Genomic DNA, 21665 nt, shown 5'->3' on the forward strand with positions numbered 1-21665 from the left:
AACAACTCGGAATAAGTAATTTTAAAACACCACACGGTAAATCTGTCAATGTGTTTGTAAAGTCGGTCGCTGGACAAAGTGCAAAAGCAATCTCAAATAACATAAAGCAGAAAAGTGGTATGAATTGTTGGAGTCCAGATTCAATGTGGATGTACCACACATGCCTTATGAAGGACACAAAAGAAAGTCTGTTTCAAATTGAAGTCTTAGCACAAGAGGTTCTAGAACTACCAATAAACCAAATACTAATATAAATTACTTAAATTGGTACTTATTCATGAGTCCTAATGGAACTCAAATACGAAATTTCTGAACTATTTATTACAATATGCAACTTACTGTTTAAATCTGTCATGGCACAAGATTAGAAGGTGGTAAAAGTAACAACAATACTAAAAATAGCTCCAGAGAAAATCAGGAAAGTACAGGGAGAACATCATTTTTTGCTGCAGAGAGATCACCAGTGAGGTCCCACAGGTGCTGGGACCTGACTGTTTAAACTATGCAGAAGTTATCTAGAAAAGCAGGTGAATAATCAGGTTATAAACTTTGCTGATGATACTAGGTTAATGAGTGTAGTCTGAATAAACATGAAGTTATACACAGAAGAAAAATAACCTAAATTATACATATAAATGCTGAACTCTGAATTAATCATTACCATTCAAAACACAAATCTTGATGTTACAACAGACAGACTTATGAAAATGTTAACTGTGTTTGAAAATGTTAGATGTTTGTTCTTGTGTTCTTTAAATTAAATTACCAGTACAATTAAATAATAGTCCTCATTACTTAGTATAGTTTTAAAAATAAATTTGATGGGAGACCTTCAAAGTCATTATAATTCCCAATTACTCATTACTATCCACTACTTTCACAAACATTAAAGTAATTTTTAATCTGTAAAAAGGTAATTATATTTAAGTATGTCAGCACAGATGTATGTCATCCTCTAAAAAACCTGGGCACTGTAAATTAAAGACATCAGACCTGTTCTTGAAACATGGACAGCATTTCCCAGTCTCAGCTACAGAGCAGAATAAAAAGAGCTCTCATTTTCTCTCAGGCAATTATTTCACTTCTCTTTACACATATAGGTATGTCTATGCCTACCTTTAAAGCTTTTTCTCCAGTGTTACGGTCTGCTAATTATATCCAATTTTTATAAGCCCACACAAGTCTTTTTCGTGCTGCGTAGTTTATGTCATGAAGTTAATGTATACGCAATCCAGTTTTTTCATTGTTCTCTACAGACAGTGTACGTTTTGGGTTGTTTATCTTTGTAATTTTTCCAATTAATGAAAAATAGAATTAAAAAGTTAATTCAATATACTATATCAGACTTTTTTTCCCCAAAACAGATTTGTGAACAACTGTACATGTCATTTACTAATAGCAGTATACAGACTTGTAATTATATATGAACTTTTACCTCGACACAGGTTTTCATCCCTGAGGCAGCAGCATAGTGCAAAGGTGTATTTTTTTTGTTATCAACAGCATCAATGGCTGCTCGTTCATATTGTCCTTCATCCAGCTTTGCTCCCTTCCACTTCAGGATCATTTGCAGACAATCTGCTCTTCTGCAGTCATCTTCTGAGGGTCGTGTCAGGCGAGGATGAAGAGCTCCTTCCGAGATCATGATCTGAGGTCCCATACACAGCAAGTGCATAGATGTCTCATTGTGCACATTCCGTTTATTTGGGTTACCATCTCTAACAAAAAGGAAAGTTCTGCGGGGGGTGGAGGGGAATAGAATAAAAAAAATTAGCACACAATTCCATTAATTTCCTTGAAGTGGGGTCTATTATGACAGCTATCTTCTTGCCAAGATTTTTATTAGCCATGTTAGTGCTAAACACTCTTAATAGATAATTACTACTGGGCAGTTCTCATTTCTCTTAGGAGTGAAAAGCCAAGATCTGGATGAATTACTGAAATATCATTAAGCTCCATATATAATTACTTTGTCAGTGTGTGACATAAATTTTAGTTGGCAAAGTTTATTCTACAATTCTATGTTGCATTGCAATAAATGTTATTAAGTCACAAGATTGATGAAATAGATACTTCCTTTCTTCTACTCCGTGTCCTGAATAGTAGTGCATTTGGTAGTTTGCAAATAGATAATGCCAGAGCAACTTCCCCAAAATTAATTCTCCTTTCCTGTATCTTTAGTCGGATGTCAATGCAGTACTTACTACTTCTTGAAAATATATGAAATACTTTTCCTGCCAGCACTGCATGCATTGAGGAAAGACTCTGATTTCTCACTCTAGAATATATGGAAATGCCATGTAATGCAAACCCTCACCTATGCAGATAACAGAGGCTGGCAAGAATTTAAGTCTTCTTCTGAATGCTTTAGAGGCAGTTCAAAGTGGACAATAAACTATACCGGCAAAAAGGGTCAGCTTAGGAATGAAAGGGAAATAACAGACTGATTCCTGGAATCACAACTCTGAATCCTGACAGCTTCTGAGACAATGCAGCTCTCTGCTGCTTCTTACCAGGAAGGAATTATAGAAGTTACAATCCAATTCTGAAATGGAAGTCCTGTGAATCCAAACTTGCTTTAGCCTTTAGAGGTATACTAAAATACTAATTTTTTTCTTAAGGGAGAGTGAATGGTAGGAAATGGCAGAGAAGAAAGACCATCCCTTTGTAGGGCTGGGGTCAGAGACAGCAACGGTGAAAGAACTCCGTGCAAAGGTAGGAAGGACAGCTCCTGGAGAGGTAATACCAGGCTAAATCAGAAGCATGGCACATACATTCAAGAAATCACTGCAGAAACACTTGCACTGTTCCCATAAGCCCCCTCACATAAAACCAGCAGAAGTCACTGTTCATCTCCTCACCAGGCTGTTCCCTGACTCCGAACAGTTTGCAAGTCTGAAAAACGCAGTTATTCTGGAATCCTCATTAAGTCAATACAGGGCACCACTTCCACCCTCCCTGCCCTCACCCCTAAGACTCATTAAAAACAGTTTCAATCACTTCACTTTAAAACAGGCAGCTCAGCCACCTGAAGGCAGGCACTGCCTAAATACAAAATCAGACCATATTGCTCTTGGTGAACAGAGGAGAGCAGAAGAATTTGTTAACCAAACTCACAAAAGAAAACATTATTTATCTCAGTTATTGCCTTATGCTATGGTTACAAGACTAAATGCCACCTCCTCTTTCTGTTGTCCCTGAATATATCCCACCAGGCGCTACACAGTATTCTCTCTCTCAGAGTTCTCCCATGCTTTGTTCAGGACAAAGAGTAATCCTGAAACTATTCTATTAATAAAGGAAGAGGCTACACAGGGTGGATGTGGAATGTCCCTTTCAGAAATTATTGAAAACAGACTGGACAAGTACTTCAGCAGAAAAAATTAGGCACAGCTGATCTGGTCTTGCAATGGAAAGATGTCTTGATGATAATAACTGTCTGGTCAGCTGGATTTCTGTCCTTTCTTCCCTCTGAAAATTGCTGAACAGTTTGAGTTCAAAATGAAACTTACTACTAAAATAGTGTTGTTTTAAATAAGTGGTAACAAAGTATTCAGAGGAAAAGACAAAACCAAAACAGTCTCCTCTATGTTGTCCTATTTTGGCGGCAAAAATGTTCCTTAGAGAAATCTCTCTTTTATTCCATGATAGCTGACATGATAGATACATTTGTTAGGAAATAAGAATATGCCAAACTTGAGATTAAAGATGTTGCCAAAAAAGTGATAGCACATCTTGTTTGCTTGGTTTTTTTTGTTTTCAGAGGAAAGGGATTTAGCAACACAGGCAAAATGCTTCACAGCCAATTACATGAACTGACAGGACAAACCACTATCAAACACTATCCAAAATGAATTTCCTTGTTTGAATTAGCTTTTCATAGTATGAAACTAGAGACAGAAAGAAAGGAGGGGAAGGAAGATAGGAAAGAACAGAGAGACAGAAGGAGGGAAAGGAGAGGGAAAGGAGAGGGAGGGATGGAGGGAGGGAGGAGGAAGGAAGGAAGGAAGGGGGAAGGAAGGGGAAGGAAGGGGGAATGAAGGGCAGGAGAGGGGAGGGCAGGAGGGGGGGAGAGGGAAGGGAAGGGAAAGGAGGGGCAGGGCAGGGCAGGGAGGAGAAAAAGATAACTCACTGGGGAACAGGGAGATGAATTCCATAGAGGCACTTAGATATGAGAATGCTAGATGCCTTAGGTATGAGGTTTTGCAGATACCCACTGCAAAACCTGGATATAGAAAATACAAGGCTAAATCTAAGTAATTTTGGTCTCTGAGAGATGTAACTTTGGTTTGGAGACTCACTAAAACCTGAGTTTCTCTACTTCTGCAATAAAATCTGTTTTATGATACATCAGTATCTTTTCTTCTGTTAACTCCCCTTCACAATTTCGTTTGTTATATTTCTACTTCAAGTAAAGATCACCCCCAGCTTAGCCTTCAATGCATTTGTAAACTGCAGTATGAACAGAAAAATGGAAAATTGCTCATTTTTCAGTTCCAAGAATAAACACAGGGTTTTTAAATTTTATTTTATTATTCCCTCTTCCCCCTACCCATGGCATTTACTATCCATACGCCTCCTAATATTCCATCCCAAAACTCTTGCATCTTCCTTAAGAAAAAAAAAAAAAAAGAGATCACAGCACTGGGAAGAAAGAGGCAGCGGCTAAAGATTGTAAAAGACTTCATGTGTGGCTCCTTTTTCAGTAGTTTTTAAAACTAGATAACACTGATGTTCAAGTCAGTAGGCCTAACTATTTTTACCTGATGTCTGTAACATGAAGTTTGTAAAGCTAGCAGACATCTGTTACCTTCAAATTCGCTGTGGAATGAGTAGAGAAGAAAGGGTGATAAAGAAGGGGCCAGATCCCTTCTGCAACCACTGCAGGGGACTGCGGTATGGTAGCAAAAGTACCCAGTGTTTCAAATGCGGAAGCATTCAGTAGGAATCCCCGAGGACACACAATTGAGGAAGTATTGAGATTAAAGGCTTCAACTGGCACAAAGGCATAGCACCAAGCTCGTGGTATGAAGCTAAAAGAAACAATTCAGTATTGCAGAGAGGGCAGACTTTGTCTTTCACATCAAGTGCCTGAACTCTTACTTCAGAGTTTGCACTTAGACTGTATAACATGCTGGATGGCTGCACTAATTAGACCTGCATATTCTGAATGTCAGGAGAGTCCTTTGGGTATTTGTTAACCACATCTTTTCCTCCCACTCCGAGTTGCTTTATATTCAACGTACTGATTCCTGCTACTTCTCTAATTAAAAGTAAAATGTTACTTTAAAATTCAGTGAAGAACTGTCTGTGGTTTCTGTATGACGCTGAACCAGGGCTTGAATTTTTTGAATTGCGAGAGGACCTTCATCGTCTCCTCCCAAACCAGATGAAGTTTCTCTAGGATCTTTAGCGATCTAATCATTACCTTCTAGGCTTGATAATATCATAATGTACATTTCTGTTTTCAATATTTAGCTCTTTATCATCAGTGGAATTCCATGCTGTGGTATTTTAAAGCATGTGATTCACTCCTGAATCAGGTTACAGTGCATCTGATTTCAGAACAGCACAATGTTTGTGTGGTGACCTGTGAAAGCCATAAATCAGACACTTTTTCTTAAAAACAGCATTTTACACACAAACAAAAATATTCATAACCCCTGCTAAGATAATAGCAAGGTTAACTAAATAATATCAATTAAAGAGACCATCCTGCTTATATTCATCTCCCTTCATTTTTTTAAAAACCTTACTATATTTTTCCCAACAACTCTGCTGAAATTCTCTTTAATAATCCCAAGCTATGGGGATTTCATCTCTATCTGACTGACTACATGCTGTAACCTATAAGTTTTCCATTACTAAGATTTATGTAAATTATAGAAGAACCTTTGTAGAAGGCACAAATGCTAAGTGGATACAAACACTCTCCTATAGCTCAAGGTAGATATTTCACCTTATCCTCAATAGTTCAGTGAGGAGATGGGTCTGCCCTAGGCTGAAACTCTGTGCGTAAAAGTAGAATTTGAAGGCTGTCAAACCAGTACCCCTTTTTAAACCCCAAATTCCTCTCTAAAGGGTTAAACAATAGTTTAAAAGGTAGCTTTAATAGTGAGTAACTATTAGTATAAATTTTTTCCACCATAAAATTAAGGTCTTGGGGAAAAAAACAATAAAACTCTTGTTTTAAGAAGTTATGTATACCCTAATCTAAAATGAGAAGGGCTTATGTCCTGCCTGCTTGCAGATTCTCTGTTCCTAAACAAATAGAAAGGCACTTTCCTGTATTAACCAGATGATGAAAAGCTCTAGGATGGATTTAAATCTTTTAAAGTGCCGTTGCTCTGTTTTAGTCTTGCTCCATAGCACAAAGAATATCCCTACTCAAATAAGTCTAACAGCATGGTAGATTTTCAACCCCTGCAGCAAGAAGTATCAGCAGATTATTTTTTTTCCAAGAGAGAAATCCAAAAAACCTCCCTAGAAGGCTACTCCCTTGCCTAAGCTCAACATTTGCCCTTCTGTCCAAGTTATCTGCTAAAAAATTGTCCAACCATCTCTAAATATGTTGAAAACTTCAGTAAGAACCATCTGCAAATTTTCGAGAACTATTTTGCGCCATTTGTAAAAAACACTAGTGGGCTTGGGGAAAAATTATGTTTGATTACTTGTTCTCCTTGCTTGTCACTCAACTTCTATGTCTCATAAATGGGTATGACAAACACCAGAGCTGCCAAAGGCAGCCAGGACCTCACTCTGGGCACATAAATGGGCTTCAAAGTGCCACATTATTCCCCCTTTTTCTCTCCTTAATCTCCTGAAAAGTCAAAGGATCAGCTCTTAAGTGTAAGGGGAAGTCAAGCCAATGCTGAAAAGCCCTGCTGAACCCATGACTTAAAGTTCAGAGAAGATGACTAGTGTCCAAAAAAGGGTAAATTAATACATTTTACATCCACAAATTCATTATTCATCAGGGCTCCATTTTTACCAGTGGTATTTGGTGTGTAAGACTTTCACAGAGCAGAGCTACAGACCCCTGCAATTTGGCTCACAACTTCAGAGGTACAAGAAGCTAAATTTTGCCTGGAAATGTACTGATAGAGTGAAAATATGCATTGCCTATGGGAAATACCACTTAACCACAAGGCAGCCAAACTTTACTCTAGTTGCAGTTTCCAGATTTTGCTTCAAGCTGTAGCTCTTTGCAGAATCCAAACTTGAGGTGACAAAAGCATCAAAAAAGTGTTGAAAACAGTGACAAAAAAGAAAGGGCTGTAACATTCACACCTACTATCTGTATTTGCAGAAAAGCAGCGAGAGACTCAAGATCACAAGGCTGTGAACTTGAATAATAAACAACTGGCACATTCCCTGACACTGGAAAACTAATAACACAACCATTTCTTCAGGTTTTAATAAAACCTTTCATATTTGGGGCATGAAAACGACCACATTTACAGTCTCTTTCTCTCTCTCAACAAATGCTATATACTTTATAGCTATATACACGTATACAGAGGTATGTGTATATATATGTATGCATATAAAAAATATCAAAATGTACCTATGTATAGAAAAACGAAACCAAAATACAAACTAATGTAAAATGAAATTATAAAGGTAGTTCTGACAGCTGGAGACTAAAGCAAGTCTGAATTTGCTCAAAGACAGTGAAACTTACTGATTTTTTAATGCAAAGCACTTACGTGTACTACATAAACTACACAGCAAATTGCACCATTGCTTTTAAGCAAGACAAGTAAGGTACTAGAAAAAGGTGAGCTGCAGCAACAAGATAAACTAATCTGCACAGGGTTCCCTTTCACAACATCCCCTCTGGTCCTTGGGTTAGACAGCCCATATAAGTCCAGCTTGCTATTAAAAAAGTTACACTGCAAACTCCACTGCAGGCATAAACCTAAAGCTCATAGTTTTCTGAGCATTAAGAGAAGTCTAGGTAAGCCACGAGTTACAACAACATAGAGAAGAGCCAAGCTCTGTTACCCTGTAATTTAAAACTCATATGCAATGAATTAATTAATATAATTATTGAATCATTCAGCTTCCAACACAGTAGGTCAATACTCATGCATTAAACCTTGAATAATAATGGTTATTTCATTAACTCAAAGTACTTTTCTCCCCAAATGTATTATAACAAAACAACCACAGCAAGCACTTGAAGAAATCTTTTTAGTTGTTACTGACAGCTGTATAGAAGTATGAGCTCGTTTAAATAATTTTGTGAAGCTTATTATTATTTACTTGATGTTGAAAGCCACGTCTAGTAAAGGTATTTATTGATATTTTTATTCATTATATAGTGCTAGAAAATCCTTATTAGTACTTACAGTTTCTTCTCTGTTTCATTAAGATTCTTAGGCTTCTCTTAAAGCCCAGGAATCTCCTGCATGCAGTAAAAAACTGGGCAGGACACAGTGACTATTTCTGTTCTAAGATAAAGAATCTGCTGACAGATCATTAACCATTTATCAAAGAAAAAACAAAGACTATTACACTGACTTCTTGTAAGCCTTACATTCAGTTGGCCCCTTCCCTAAGAACTGTTACTAACACTACCAGAATCCCCATAAACACTACTAATATCCTGCTGTAGTAAGGAGCGAGGTTATACCAGTGATAATTTGGACTAACAGCAAAGGAAGCATCTGAGAGGCTGTCAATGATACCATCTCCACTGCTGATGGAAGTCTGTGAAGAGCTAATCCTTCCAATTTTGAAGTCTTCACAGACATTTCAAGATCCCTTACGACAAGTACTCCACCCTGGCCTCCAATTCTGTATTTCTCCTAAACAGAAATGCCTCCCATTTGTTCCCATTCATATGACTCCCACCAAGTACAGTACATCTGGCAAATGGGTTAAATTGATTTCCTGAGTACTCAAACAATTTCTGCAGATTTTCAGAGAAAACCATCAATTTGAGAACCAAGTCCTGACTATGGTACATATGAATCATGTCTTTTACTTAGAGCAATCTAAACTTCAAATGGAAATCTTTGACTCTACCAACATATGCTCTTCTGGGCCTATTTCACTTATGGACTTGATGTAATGTTCAGTACAAAAATACTGCCTAGAACACAAGCACTGACTTTACTCTCTCCTAAACTGGCTCTAAGCCTTACAATCTTTTTCACTGTATTGCTGTCATTTCACCTATGGTTTCCCCAAACAGCTTGTTTCCAAAAGACTATTAAAGTGATTAAAGGTAGGTCAGCACCTGGGTCTGAGTTCCAGTTCTGGACTGACTCATGTTAATGTAGTAGCCCATCATGTAAAGACACCTAAAAAAGGTCTTATACAAATACGTACCTGTCGTGGTTTAACCCCAGCCAGCAACTAAGCACCACGCAGCCGCTCACTCACTCCCCCCCATCCAGTGGGATGGGGAAGAAAATCAGGGAAAGAAGTAAAACTCGTGGGTTGAGATAAGAACAGTTTAATAGTATATAAAAAGAAGAAGCTAATAATGATAATGATAACACTAATAAAATGACAACAGTAGTAATAAAAGGATTGGAATGTACCAATGGTGCACAGCACAATTGCTCACCACCCGCTGATCGACGCCCAGCCAGTCCCCGAGCGGCAATCCCCCCACCCCCACTCCCCCCAGTTCCTATACTAGATGTGACGTCCCATGGTATGGAATACACTGTTGGCCACTTTGGGTCAGCTGCCCTGGCTGTGTCCTGTGCCAACTTCTTGTGCCCCTCCAGCTTTCTCGCTGGCTGGGCATGAGAAGCTGAAAAATCCTTGACTTGAGACTAAACTTAGCAACAACTGAAAACATCAGTGTGTTATCAACATTCTTCTCATACTGAACTCAAAACATAGCACTGTACCAGCTACTAGGAAGGCAATCAACTCTATCCCAGCTGAAACCAGGAGAGTACCAATGAAGAACTTGCTATTCTCTTTACAAAAAAATGCAAATATGTTGAAAAGTTTCTTTGGTTTAGTGGTTATGTGTCAGCTAACATGATTAAGTATACCTTCTGCAGGTAGATAGTAATCTTTGGCTTGGTACAACACAAAAAACCAAGAGGGACAATGTGTAGGAGTGGCAAAGAGACAGAATTGAATTGTGGACCACAGACCCAAAGATAGTGTACGCTAAAAGTGAGGAACACAAAACTTGATTAATCCTTACATTTGTTATACTGTGGGCCAAAAAAATCATGTTTTATATATGGTTCCTATGCCTGTTAGGAGGAACAGCAGCACCAAAATACAGAATTAAACCATTCCTGATGCAGAAACGTATCAACAACATCCTTAAGTTATGCTTAACCAGAAAACTATGGTATTTATTTATGAAGGCCTTGAGCTTGGCCTTCCCTTAGACAGTCAGGAATACTGTTTCCATGATCCCATGCCACTTCCGGCTTCTATTTCAATATTCTGAGTGAGATTTCAAAAGAAAAAGAGCTGAGTGCCAAATTAGAAGCCGCTTCCACTGGAGTTGGCTGCTTACCAGCAGCTTTTGTGACTAAATGTCTTCTGTAATGCAAAATCTGTGTGATTTTAATCTCTGTCTCTGGCCCTTTCTTCTATACATTTCTTTACAGCTAGAACCAATTCTCAAACTTAGGTGTCATCCTTCCAGCCTTCTCTCCAAATCCCTCCTCGGAACACAGTTTTTTCTGAAAAGACTATCCACAATGAATTCTCTTCTCAGATACCTGTGAGAATATTATTTTTAGATTGGTTTCAAACAAATGTCAGATGAATTAATAAGCATTAAACTACTAACGAGTGGGTTCATCTTCACTTAAACACACAGCTTCGTATTTCTGCACAGGGACCATTAGCTACGTATCAGCTTGTAAATCACCTAGCAGTGTATGACATCTAGTGTTGATATTATTTATATAGCAATAATGATGAAATTACACAGCAAATACTAACAGGCTTTGCATCACTTCTATTCTTTCTATTTCTTAAAAACTATGAATGTATTACAGAGATTGTCTTGCCTGCCTCTATCTCTCCCTCCAGAAAAATCCTTTCAATCTGTATGTTGCTTGATCTTTAATGACACTAATTTTTATTTTCCTTAAATGTCTCCATTAAGTAATTTTATTACACTTATATTGAAAAAAATCACAAATTTAAAAAATCAAATCATCCACAGTCTGTATTTTAGCCAAAAGGAAAACTGGGTTTATATTCAATGTCTCTGAATATATTAGCTGGATATTGCATTTAGCTATAAAAGTTAATTAGTTATTTCTGATAAATTTACTTCTGTTTATCAGAAACTGCAATTCTCCCAGTCATTATTCTGGTAACTACTGAGCCAACAGATCTCTCTCACAAGGAAGTCATGTGGGCCTCTAACCCCAGGGTGAAGTTAAGCCATTTGACACAATGATTCAGCAGTTACCAATCAACTGGACAGAGTCACAAACTCTACCTTGTAACAAAATGAGTTGAAATGAAGATTCAGTCATCCTGGCTGGCAAGGACCAAAGCTGTACTCCTCTACAACCCAAATGTAATTTTATTTTGCCTGTGGTAAAATGTTCACAAGGGTTCTACTAAGGAGAACAGACAAGACAGAATAAGAAATCTTTAATAGTGTACTGCATTAATAAATCTCATCTCACCAGTCACTAACGAAGCAATCTTATTCTGCATTATCTGATTTCCAAGGAAAGAAAAATAAGAACAATGTGGGGTATAGATGATCGTTTCAGTAAGAGCATTTAAATAGTGTGTAAACATGTGCAGGGAAAAGCACTGCAACCTAAGGTTCCCACTTTCCTAAGGGTGCAGAAAAACCTACTAGTAAGAAGCAGCAATAACTCAACACACTCAACAGTGGCACCTGTAACTGAGAGCAAGGCTCTGTTGTGACCAACAAACTCCATAGGCATCACATATATTCAACCTATTAAGCTTAAAATAATCAGAAATCAGCTAGGAAAAGGGCAGTTTTAAGAGCTGAAAACATAGCAGCTGACTGGCTCTTGAGCTTTGCTTGTAGGTCAGACTACTATTAAGATAAAGCCTACCGACTGTTTTGTATTTTGTGAGGAAGTCATGAGGAGCACCAGGGAAGCCACCTTGGGAGGCCACACATCTAGTTAGTGAGAACAGCTTTTAAACAAGATTTTGAGCTTTAGGGAAAAAAAAACCAAGGGAGCAAGTCAGATAAGGGTGCGAGTTCTTCAATCTGCCTTAGCTGTACTTTAGAAGACAGTGCTCAACTGAGTGACAGCCTTTGAGAAACCTAGTAAACGCTACTGCTGCTACTCCATGTCTGTAGCTGCTCCTCTAAGTGTCCCCACTGTTTTCTGTCTTTGGCAGTTTTCTCCAGTGAGGATTCAGTCACAGTAAGAACTTGCTCAATTTTAAAGGCTTCCTAATTTTATCATTTCTCCATCCTCTTCACTGCTTTTGAGACTGGGTATCATGAAAATGGCCTTATAAATGACTATTTTCTACCATCCAGTCACATGTTCTGCTACTGAAGTCATGGCAATTTCAATTCACTTGGTCCTCTTGCTTCTTTATAAACACTCCCACAAAACCTGGTCAGATCATGTTCTTCATATATTATTCTCCTACATCAGATGTAAAACTCCCTTCAGTATTTCATATTCCAAAGCATTTAGTAGGTGACCAAGCCTCATAACCATGTAAAATAACTAATCTGAAAAGGGTCTTACAGAACCAAAACCCAGCAGCTGAGAAGAACAAAACCAAAACATTCAGATAAACAGCAGTGCTTGGCTTGGATGGATCCAAGCACTGCACTGATCATTCACCACAGACCACAAAAGTTAAACATTTAATACTTTATCACAAGCAGTTATGTCTGACAAGTAGCATTCATGTCTGATATGGTAAAACCATGGACATGTTCAATTTAAAGCTTTGCAGGTGCTTACTATTCAATTCTACATGATCCAGCATATTCTAGGATGAGATTCATCTTCTCAGCTCAGGAGATCTACAATGCAGAAAACTACAGCTGATCCAGTTCTCTCAGATTCCCTTTATCATCAATGGGAAGAAACAGGCACTTCTGGCACACAATTAATTTAAAATATTTTATGGTCAACTGCACAATAAAATGAATTGTGCTGTCACCTTCACTAATTATTCTGACTAGATTTATTACCTAGGTCTACACTGACTATAAAGAGAGTCTAGCATGAATAATTCCAACGCAGACATACTTACTTTTATGAATAAATTTAATCTTAAATAAAATTATATTCTAAATATTCAATTTATCTGTGCAGTTGTTGCTAATTAAAAAGAAGCTTTTTTTTTGTTGTTCGAAAGTGAATAATCTAGACAATGACATTCTAATAAATTATGCAGATGAAATATTATAATGTATTGTAATATTTGAAGTTATTAAAACAGGACAGAATTCTTTTGTTGTGTGGGAGAAAGGGAAAATAGTTAGTTGGATATCTTTCATACTGAGATCAGGTGTCCAAACTTTTAAAAACTACTTTTAGGAAAGAAGCATATGCAACTATTGTACCCTCATAATTTTTTTCCCAAATGAGCTGTAAAATTGCCTGAAGAACACCAAACAAATTTAATCATTCAAAGAGTTACCATGAAGAAAGAAAAAAAGAGAAAAAAAAAAAGACTCCTCCAGGATTTCTGAACAACCTGCTGAAAACATCCGTACATTCAACACAAATTTCCTTACACTGGGACCCTACTGTTTTGGTTAATAACTCCATGTTTTTCCTGTTGCCCTTATTAGACAAAGAGCTGCTACTAATCTTCTTACTATTTTTCTTTTGCTCACATTTATATTGGAAGTACAGTTAGGAGAGAAATTTAAAAGGGAACACCAGTCTTACTGGCAAAGCATTGAATAGATTTTCAGAAATTTGATAAAGAAAGAATATATTTTGTAGCACCTTTATGAAGATTTCAGCATGAATGATTTATGTCAATTTGGATCTCAAAGTTTAAACATTTACAGAGCTTCTCAGTCAAAAGAGTAGAGAGTGAAGTAGCCTCTTTTTTATTTGCATCTCCAGAAAAAAATATAATCTGAAATTCAGAGTAGCTTCAACCTTATCAGAAAATAATCAAATACAGCACCACTCTAAAGGCACAAGATCTGTGAAGAAGTTAAAAGCGTCTACTCTAATACTTCTCCTTGACATATATTTTTGCAGCACAAAAATCCCCTAATATCCTCTCAACTGGAGACGAGTCATGTTCTAAAAAACAGTCTGCACACAACTCCCTCCAATACACCCAAAATTAATTTTCAACATGACTGCAAAAGGAATAAAACCCAACAAGACCTGACATGGGAAGAGACAGTCCTGAATGTGTTGTGACCAATGCAGTGTTCCCTCTGACATCAACAAATTTTCTGTCAAATTCATCCTATATAACATATTGGTAATCTCAATACACTTTCTCTGATTGCATTACAATTGCTTAGACCAGTCCTTACCGAAACCTCTTAAAATGCCATAAAAACTAGATAAGGTAAGACAAGACAAGACAAGACAAGACTGTAGCCTACATTGACCTGAAATTCCAAGAGCTGCATATTTATTTAACATATCAGGAAATTTTGGCCTAGAAGAAACCACCACTACTTTGATCTTCTGTCATTCTACTGCAGTGAAAAATACTTCCCAAATCATAGCAATGAAACAAGAAATACCTCCCATAGCCAGATCCCGGGCACATTTACCAATGTTTCTCTCTGGCTAGCTTAGCTATGCCTTGAATGCCAGAGTTCCTTTACTACTATTACTGATTGGCAGGCATCAAAAATGTTTAAAAAAGCTGTATTTTTTTTTTCAGTTTCAACATTCACCTCAATTTCCAGAATCTTCTGTAACTGGAAACCTTTGGTTTTCCTGTTCTACAAGAAAAATCAGCTTCAGAAACCTGTTTTGTCGCCCCACAGCTCCATGCTTCTATCGCCTCCTCCTCCTCCTCCCCCTCCTGCGCCTTCAGCCCAGGGCCAGCAGCAACTGCTACAAACAATCCACTTTTGGCTTGAATACTCACGAAGTGCTCAGACGTAGCAGGATGAAGCACACAATGAGGAAAATCTGTCATTGATCCAAAAAGCTTCCCAGCAAAGCTACAACACTGCAAGTCACGCCACAACATATATTGCAAAATGACAGTTTATTAGATAAAGATTTTTTTTTTTTCCTTTCAACTACAGGTAGCGTCCACATGATTTCCAGCCACTCCATCTCAGCCACCCTCTGGAAAAGCCTATTCTTCTGTTGTATTTTGGGACTGGTTCAGCAACAGCCAGACCCTAGTGAGTAACTTTCCACATTGATAGCAATTCTTTTGAACTGAGCAGTCAGATGGTATCAAATGTACCTTAGGCAAAAAAAAGCCTGAGGGCATTGGAGGTGCTTGATCATCTGAAGACTACATTTTCTAAAGAAAACATATTTCCTGTATGCTTTTTCTCTGTAATATTTTTACACCCATTTAGTGAATGAAATTTAAACTATCCTCTTGAATAGAAATCTTCCGTTAAGACCTTCATTCATAGGGAATCGTGATAAATGTTTATAGTGGAGTAAGACCAATGTGTATGTTGTACAAAGCTCTCCATCCATCTCTGCTATGTATCTTTCATTATTTTTTTGATGTTTCTGAGTGCTATGTAACTTTTCTCTTTTACTTCCAGAAGCCTTACCTATCACCCATTAGAGACTACCTATTTATTAGCTTGCAGTGAACACAGTCTGAATAGTGACATCAATACAGTTTTGTAACAAAGATAATTCTGAACTACAGCTCTTAACAACCAAGGCACACTTCTCTGAACATTAGTGCTGAATCTAAGCACCACCAGCAGATGTCTAAAGACTGTAGCAAAAAATCACTGAGTAAATCACACTCAAATTGTTCCTGCAGTATTTACAATATAGTCCAATAAAGAAAACTTAAAATGTTTAGTTCTTTGCTTCCAAAATGAAAAGTAACCTTCTCATGTTTTCTGGAGAGATATCAAGGCATGCATTTTCTCTTCGTATCTTTCTATTTTTAGTAAAAAGTCCCAGACTGTTAGGGGTTGGCAAAGATGGTAGTCCATGGGAGGCAAGGCTGCTGTGGCTCCATGTCCCCAGGTCCAGTCAAAAGAGGGGCTGAGCTGCATTCCCAATAGACACACATGCAACACCTACATACATGGCGGGCCACACAGATATATGTGGACAGAAACACTCAGCACTCACATGACCACAAACAACACTGGCGGCCTCATCCTGTTCCACTGTCTAGGCAAGCAGGATGAAGGTCTGCTAGTGGGAAAAATTTGCATATAAACAATGTTAATCCCTTCAGCAACTGGCCTTGGATGTTGTTTATCCCGCAACTGGCACTGGATGACCTGGACCTTCCAGTGACCTCGCATGCACACGTACTGCAGATCCTCAGTAACTGGCCTTAGACATTACCAGTACCTGGCCCCTGGATCCTCTCATCTCCAGTTGCCTCAAACAGGCCTTCTGGCTGACCTGTGGACTTAGGGCTGATTCGAAACATGGCTCCCAGGCCACTTAATCTACTCACTGGCTAGTCCAGATCGATACTCACTAGCCACTACACATTGATATATGTACTGACATATGCATGCACTCTGTGTCTCCAGCTGCTGGCACCCCAGGCTCAGGGACCCCTCAGTTGCTGGTACTTAGACCTCCATCACAAACGTGCACACAGCAGAGTCCCATCTCCCGGAAAATAATTAGAAATAGAGTTTAATGAGAAGATAGGACAGACTGCAGTGATCAGGCATGGTCAGACAAACATCATGGTCTGACAAGCCACCCATTTCCACGTACTGGCCCCTTTTAGCCCCTGCTCTATTGTCCCAAGCGTGTTCCTCCCCAAACCGCCTTGATCCCTGTGGTGGGTTGACCTTCACTGCCTGCCAGGTGCCCACCTGTCGTGGTTTAACCCCAGCCAGCAACTAAGCACCACGCAGCTGCTCACTCACTCCCCCCCATCCAGTGGGATGGGGGAGAAAATCAGGAAAAGAAGTAAAACTCATGGGTTGAGATAAGAACGGTTTAATAGAACAGAAAAGAAGAAACTAATAATGATAATGATAACACTAATAAAATGACAACAGTAGTAATAAAAGGATTGGAATGTACAAATGATGCGCAGGGCAATTGCTCACCACCCGCCGACCGACACCCAGCCAGTCCCCGAGCGGCGATTCCCCGCCCCCACTCCCTCCAGTTCCTATTCTAAATGGGACGTCCCATGGTATGGAATACACTGTTGGCCACTTTGGGTCAGCTGCCCTGGCTGTGTCCTGTGCCAACTTCTTGTGCCCCTCCAGCTTTCTCGCTGGCTGGGCATGAGAAGCTGAAAAATCCTTGACTTGAGACTAAACACTACTTAGCAACAACTGAAAACATCAGTGTGTTATCAACATTCTTCTCATACTGAACTCAAAACATAGCACTGTACCAGCTACTAGGAAGGCAATTAACTCTATCCCAGCTGAAACCAAGACACCACCCAGCCACTCTCTCACTCTCCCTCCTCATCAGGACAGGGGCAGAAAATACAACAAAAAAGCTTGTGGGTTGAGATAAGGACAAGGAGATGGCTTACCAATTACTGTCACAGGCAACACTGACTCAACTTGGGGAAATTAATTTAATTTATTGCCAATTAATAACAGAGTAGGGTAGCGAGAAATAAAAACAGAACTGAAAACACTTTTCCCCCATTCCCCCTTCTGTCCAGGCTCTACTGCACTCCTGACTCTTCTGTCTCCTCCCCGACCGAGCAGCGGTGGATGGGCAATGGGGATTGTGGTCTGTTCATAATGCTTCATCTCGGCTGCTCCTGCCACTGTTTCCCTGCTCTAGCTTGGGGTCTCACCCATAGGATACAGTCCTTCCAGAACTGCTCCAATGTGGGTCCTTCCCATGGGCTGCAGTTCTTCAAGAACTGGTCCAGCATGGGTCCCTTCCACAGGATACAGTCCTTCACGAACAGACTGCTTCAGCATCCTCATGGGGCCAGAGGTCCTGCCAGCAAACCTGCTCCAGCATGGGCGCCTCTCTCTACGGGTCCACAGGTCCTGCCAGGAGCCTGCTCTGGTGTGCTCTCTCCACAGGGTCACAGCCTTCTTCAGGGCACATCCCCCTGCTCCGGCGTGGGGTCCTCCATGGGCTGCAGGTGGATATCTGCTCCACCGTGGACCTCCCTGGGCTGCAGGGGGACAGCCTGCCTCACCATGGTCTTCACCACGGGCTGCAGGGCAATCTCCGCTCCGGCGCCTGGAGCATCTCCTCCCCCTCCTTCACTGACCTTGGTGTCTCCAGAGTTGTTGCTCTCATATGTTCTCACCCCTCTCTGGCTGCTGTTGCGCAGCAGTTCCTTCCCCTTCTTAAATATGTTATCATGGAGGTGCCACCAGCATCGCTGATAGGCTCAGCTTTGGCCAGCGGTGGGGCTGTTTTGGAGCCAGCTGGAGCTGGTCGTGTCTGGCATGGGGCAGCTCCTGATCTCTTCTCACAGAAGCCACCCCTGCAGCCCCCTGCTCCCAAAACCTTGCCACAAAAATCTGGTACAATCCCCTTCTGTAGACTCCTCCTGACAGGTGTCACAGCTGGGACATGGGGTGGATGGCTCTCCCGTGACAGCCCTGGAGCAGGGGGCTCCTCCCTCTGAATGAGCTCACTGGGATCCCCCCGCCACTCTGCCTCTGGGCTCCCTTGTGCTCCTGGGGATGATCCTTCCATCACACAACCTCACCCAAACTCTAGCTCTATAACCCTACTAACTGGACAAAGAAAATGAGACAGCTGTTGTTTGTGCTAATTAGCTGTGACGAGCAATTTTTGGCTTTTAAACATTAAATGCTCTGTTAAAACAAACTGGTCTGTCAGATAAACATTATTCAGGGCTGCAGACCAAACAAAAGTTATATATTAATGGAATGTCTAACTATTTTCCTTTTTTTATTTCAACATTTCTAATATATCAAAGCTTTCTATGATACTTAAGAAAAATTATCATAGAAACAATCCTAGTATTTTAACACACTCTTGCTGAATCTTGTGAAAATAAAAGAAATTAACAGCTAATTTTCAGATTTTTAAGGCTCGATTATATATTAAATCAAGTTTCTGGGCTGTAAATGCTGGATGGAAGGTGCAGCAGCCAGATGACTCAGACACCTGCTATAAAACAACTGCAGTTCAAAATCGTTGAGAAAGTTTTGTTAGTTTAAGTTTCTGCCAGTAGACTTTACGCTGGATTACACAAAACTTGTCCAGGTCAGGAGTTTTGCTTCATGACCCTTTCACCTCTTCTCCAGTTTCTTGTTTCTTCACTTCTGAGATTGCTATACCAAGATGTCCCCAACTCCCTTTCATTGCAAACTCAGTGACTGTGTTTTCACTGTGTCTTTGGACAGTCACCACCAGCCATACATCTGGTAACAGGGAGTTTGTCCCTTTGCCTCAGTATTTGGTAACAGCATGGCCAGATAGGTTATTTCTAAACATCCCAGAATATCTCTCTCAATGTATTGGGTTATGCAAAAGGTGTACTGACAACTGCATCACAGTACAGTACTCTGTTTTGAGAAAATTTCACACAGCGAATTGTAGAACATGTCAGTTCATATCCACCTACAATAATACAAATACCAGCTTATAAAGAAAAATTGAATAATATGGTATACGTATAAGTAACATCTAGAGTTTGAACTACAAGTTAGTGTAGCTACAGATTCCCAAATATTTAAAATGTTTAATGAAGAGATAAATATAAAATATTGTAGTATTATGGATATCTCATAATTGTAAATTTCTTTCAAAATACAAACAGGTTAAAATTAATTTTATTTTTAGCTAGTGTACTTCATCAGTAAATCGAATCATTCATTTTAATATTCAGTTTATTTAATCACTGCCATACCCAGGACTTTCTATATCAAAAGGAAGAGGCTTAACAGGAAATCGGTTGTGCCCTTTCTATCAACTTTGCAAACAAGCACACTGTAAGTCTGATATTTATTCACTCTTACTACTTTGTTTAGATAAAAAGGCTACATTTTTGAGCAGCTTGTCTTAGACAGGAGTTCTGAACAAAGCCCTCGGAAAGATAGAAGAAAAGTAAATAGTAAAAACACCTCAGTAAATTACTCCTAGCAACAGCAACAATTCTAACAGTCCAGGTTTTCAGAAGCAGACTCTAGCAAATAATAGCACCTTCACTATGTTTACAGGCAAAAAATGTATTGCAAACCTTGGACTCAAACTAGAAAAAGGAATTATTCTTTTGATCATTTGTTTGCAATATGTGCAAAATAAAACAGTTGTCCTGTGAGACTTAGATGCTGAAGGTCCCATACAGTTAGTAGTAAAATGTAATTTCTAAATTAACTTTTTTTTTAACACAAAGAAATTATTTGAGATCTTATCATAACGGTGCAATATGAATTAACTAATGGACTGCTCAGAAGTCAGTAATTATGACTTAATTTCTTTCCATACGTGCAAAAAATTTCATGTGTCCTTGTTGTTTCAATGAGGCTTATTTTCTTAAGAGATATTTTCTCGACAGAAATAACCTGAAAATCTCAGAGGAAAAAAAAAAATCACACAGAAAATGTAAATAAAAACTGCATGCTATTTTAAATTAAGTTTAGTTAAATTTTTCCTGTAATTCAAGAATCAGGAATGGGGGAAAGTTTGGGGATGTTAAGAAACAAACAAACAAACAGATTCAGTGATGAAATGAAAACATCAATTAAAACCAGAAATACAGAATACACAAGGGAGGAGAGAAAAATATTTAGCAAAAATCAAGATAAATGAGAAGTTATAAAGTATAAAAAACTGTTAGGTGAATCTAAAACACTGAGGAAAAATTTATGGTGGGAGGCTAGATAGCTAGTAAAGTTACAGCCTATGAGGGACAAAACAAACCTTATACCACACGCCCATCAGTAGATAGAAACAGAGAGATGAAAAGAATATTAACAATAACACAGGTCAATATATATTTCCATTCTGTTTCCTAATATAAGGAAGAGGATATTTATGAAATTCTAACTTACTCCCTACTGAAGAAGAGGTTTAGCAATGTCTACTCAGTACTAGCTTCATGAAATACTAGACCAGAACAGCTTGTACCTGTGATGTCTGGACATGGATGAGATGTTAATCTTTAATTGATCTTAGAGTGCTGACAAAAATACAGGAGAATGGAAGCAGCTAATGTTAGGGATTGCCGTACCTGTTGACTGCAGCAATTATAAACTTACTTATTATTAAGATATTAATGTTCACTGTTATTATCCAAAACGAAAAAGAAAACCTGCCTGAATAACACGAGAATAAACATATATTGCGCCATCTGGAAGTAGATACAATCAGTATGGTATCCATTAGGTACGGCTTCACAAACAAATTAAGACAGGAAAACACATCAAGAACTGTGGAACAGTCACTACTTTCAAAGAACTGTGGTATAGGAGTCTTCAGGAAGCAAGCTAAAACTGTACAAGACTAATGTTACAAGGAACAAAGATACTAAAAATAAAATTAAAAACTGTTATACCAGTCTGTGATTATAGACTAATTTGCATGTTTTCTATTACTACTTGAACATGTTACAAATTC

General features: G+C 38.9%; 1 protein-coding gene across 3 annotated transcripts in view; it reads right to left on the reverse strand.

Moving 5' to 3' along the window:
- The window catches only part of ANKIB1 (ankyrin repeat and IBR domain containing 1), a 98166-nt gene that overhangs the window by 39242 nt on the left and 37259 nt on the right, over positions 1-21665 (reverse strand). For all 3 annotated transcript variants that reach the window (XM_069775201.1, XM_069775192.1, XM_069775209.1), the window contains exon 3: positions 1436-1736. In XM_069775201.1, the coding sequence (XP_069631302.1) occupies positions 1436-1736 (301 nt within the window). The remainder of the gene's footprint in view (positions 1-1435; positions 1737-21665) is intronic.

Source organism: Haliaeetus albicilla, chromosome 2 (genome assembly GCF_947461875.1).
Source record: "Haliaeetus albicilla chromosome 2, bHalAlb1.1, whole genome shotgun sequence".
Lineage (NCBI taxonomy): Eukaryota > Metazoa > Chordata > Aves > Accipitriformes > Accipitridae > Haliaeetus > Haliaeetus albicilla.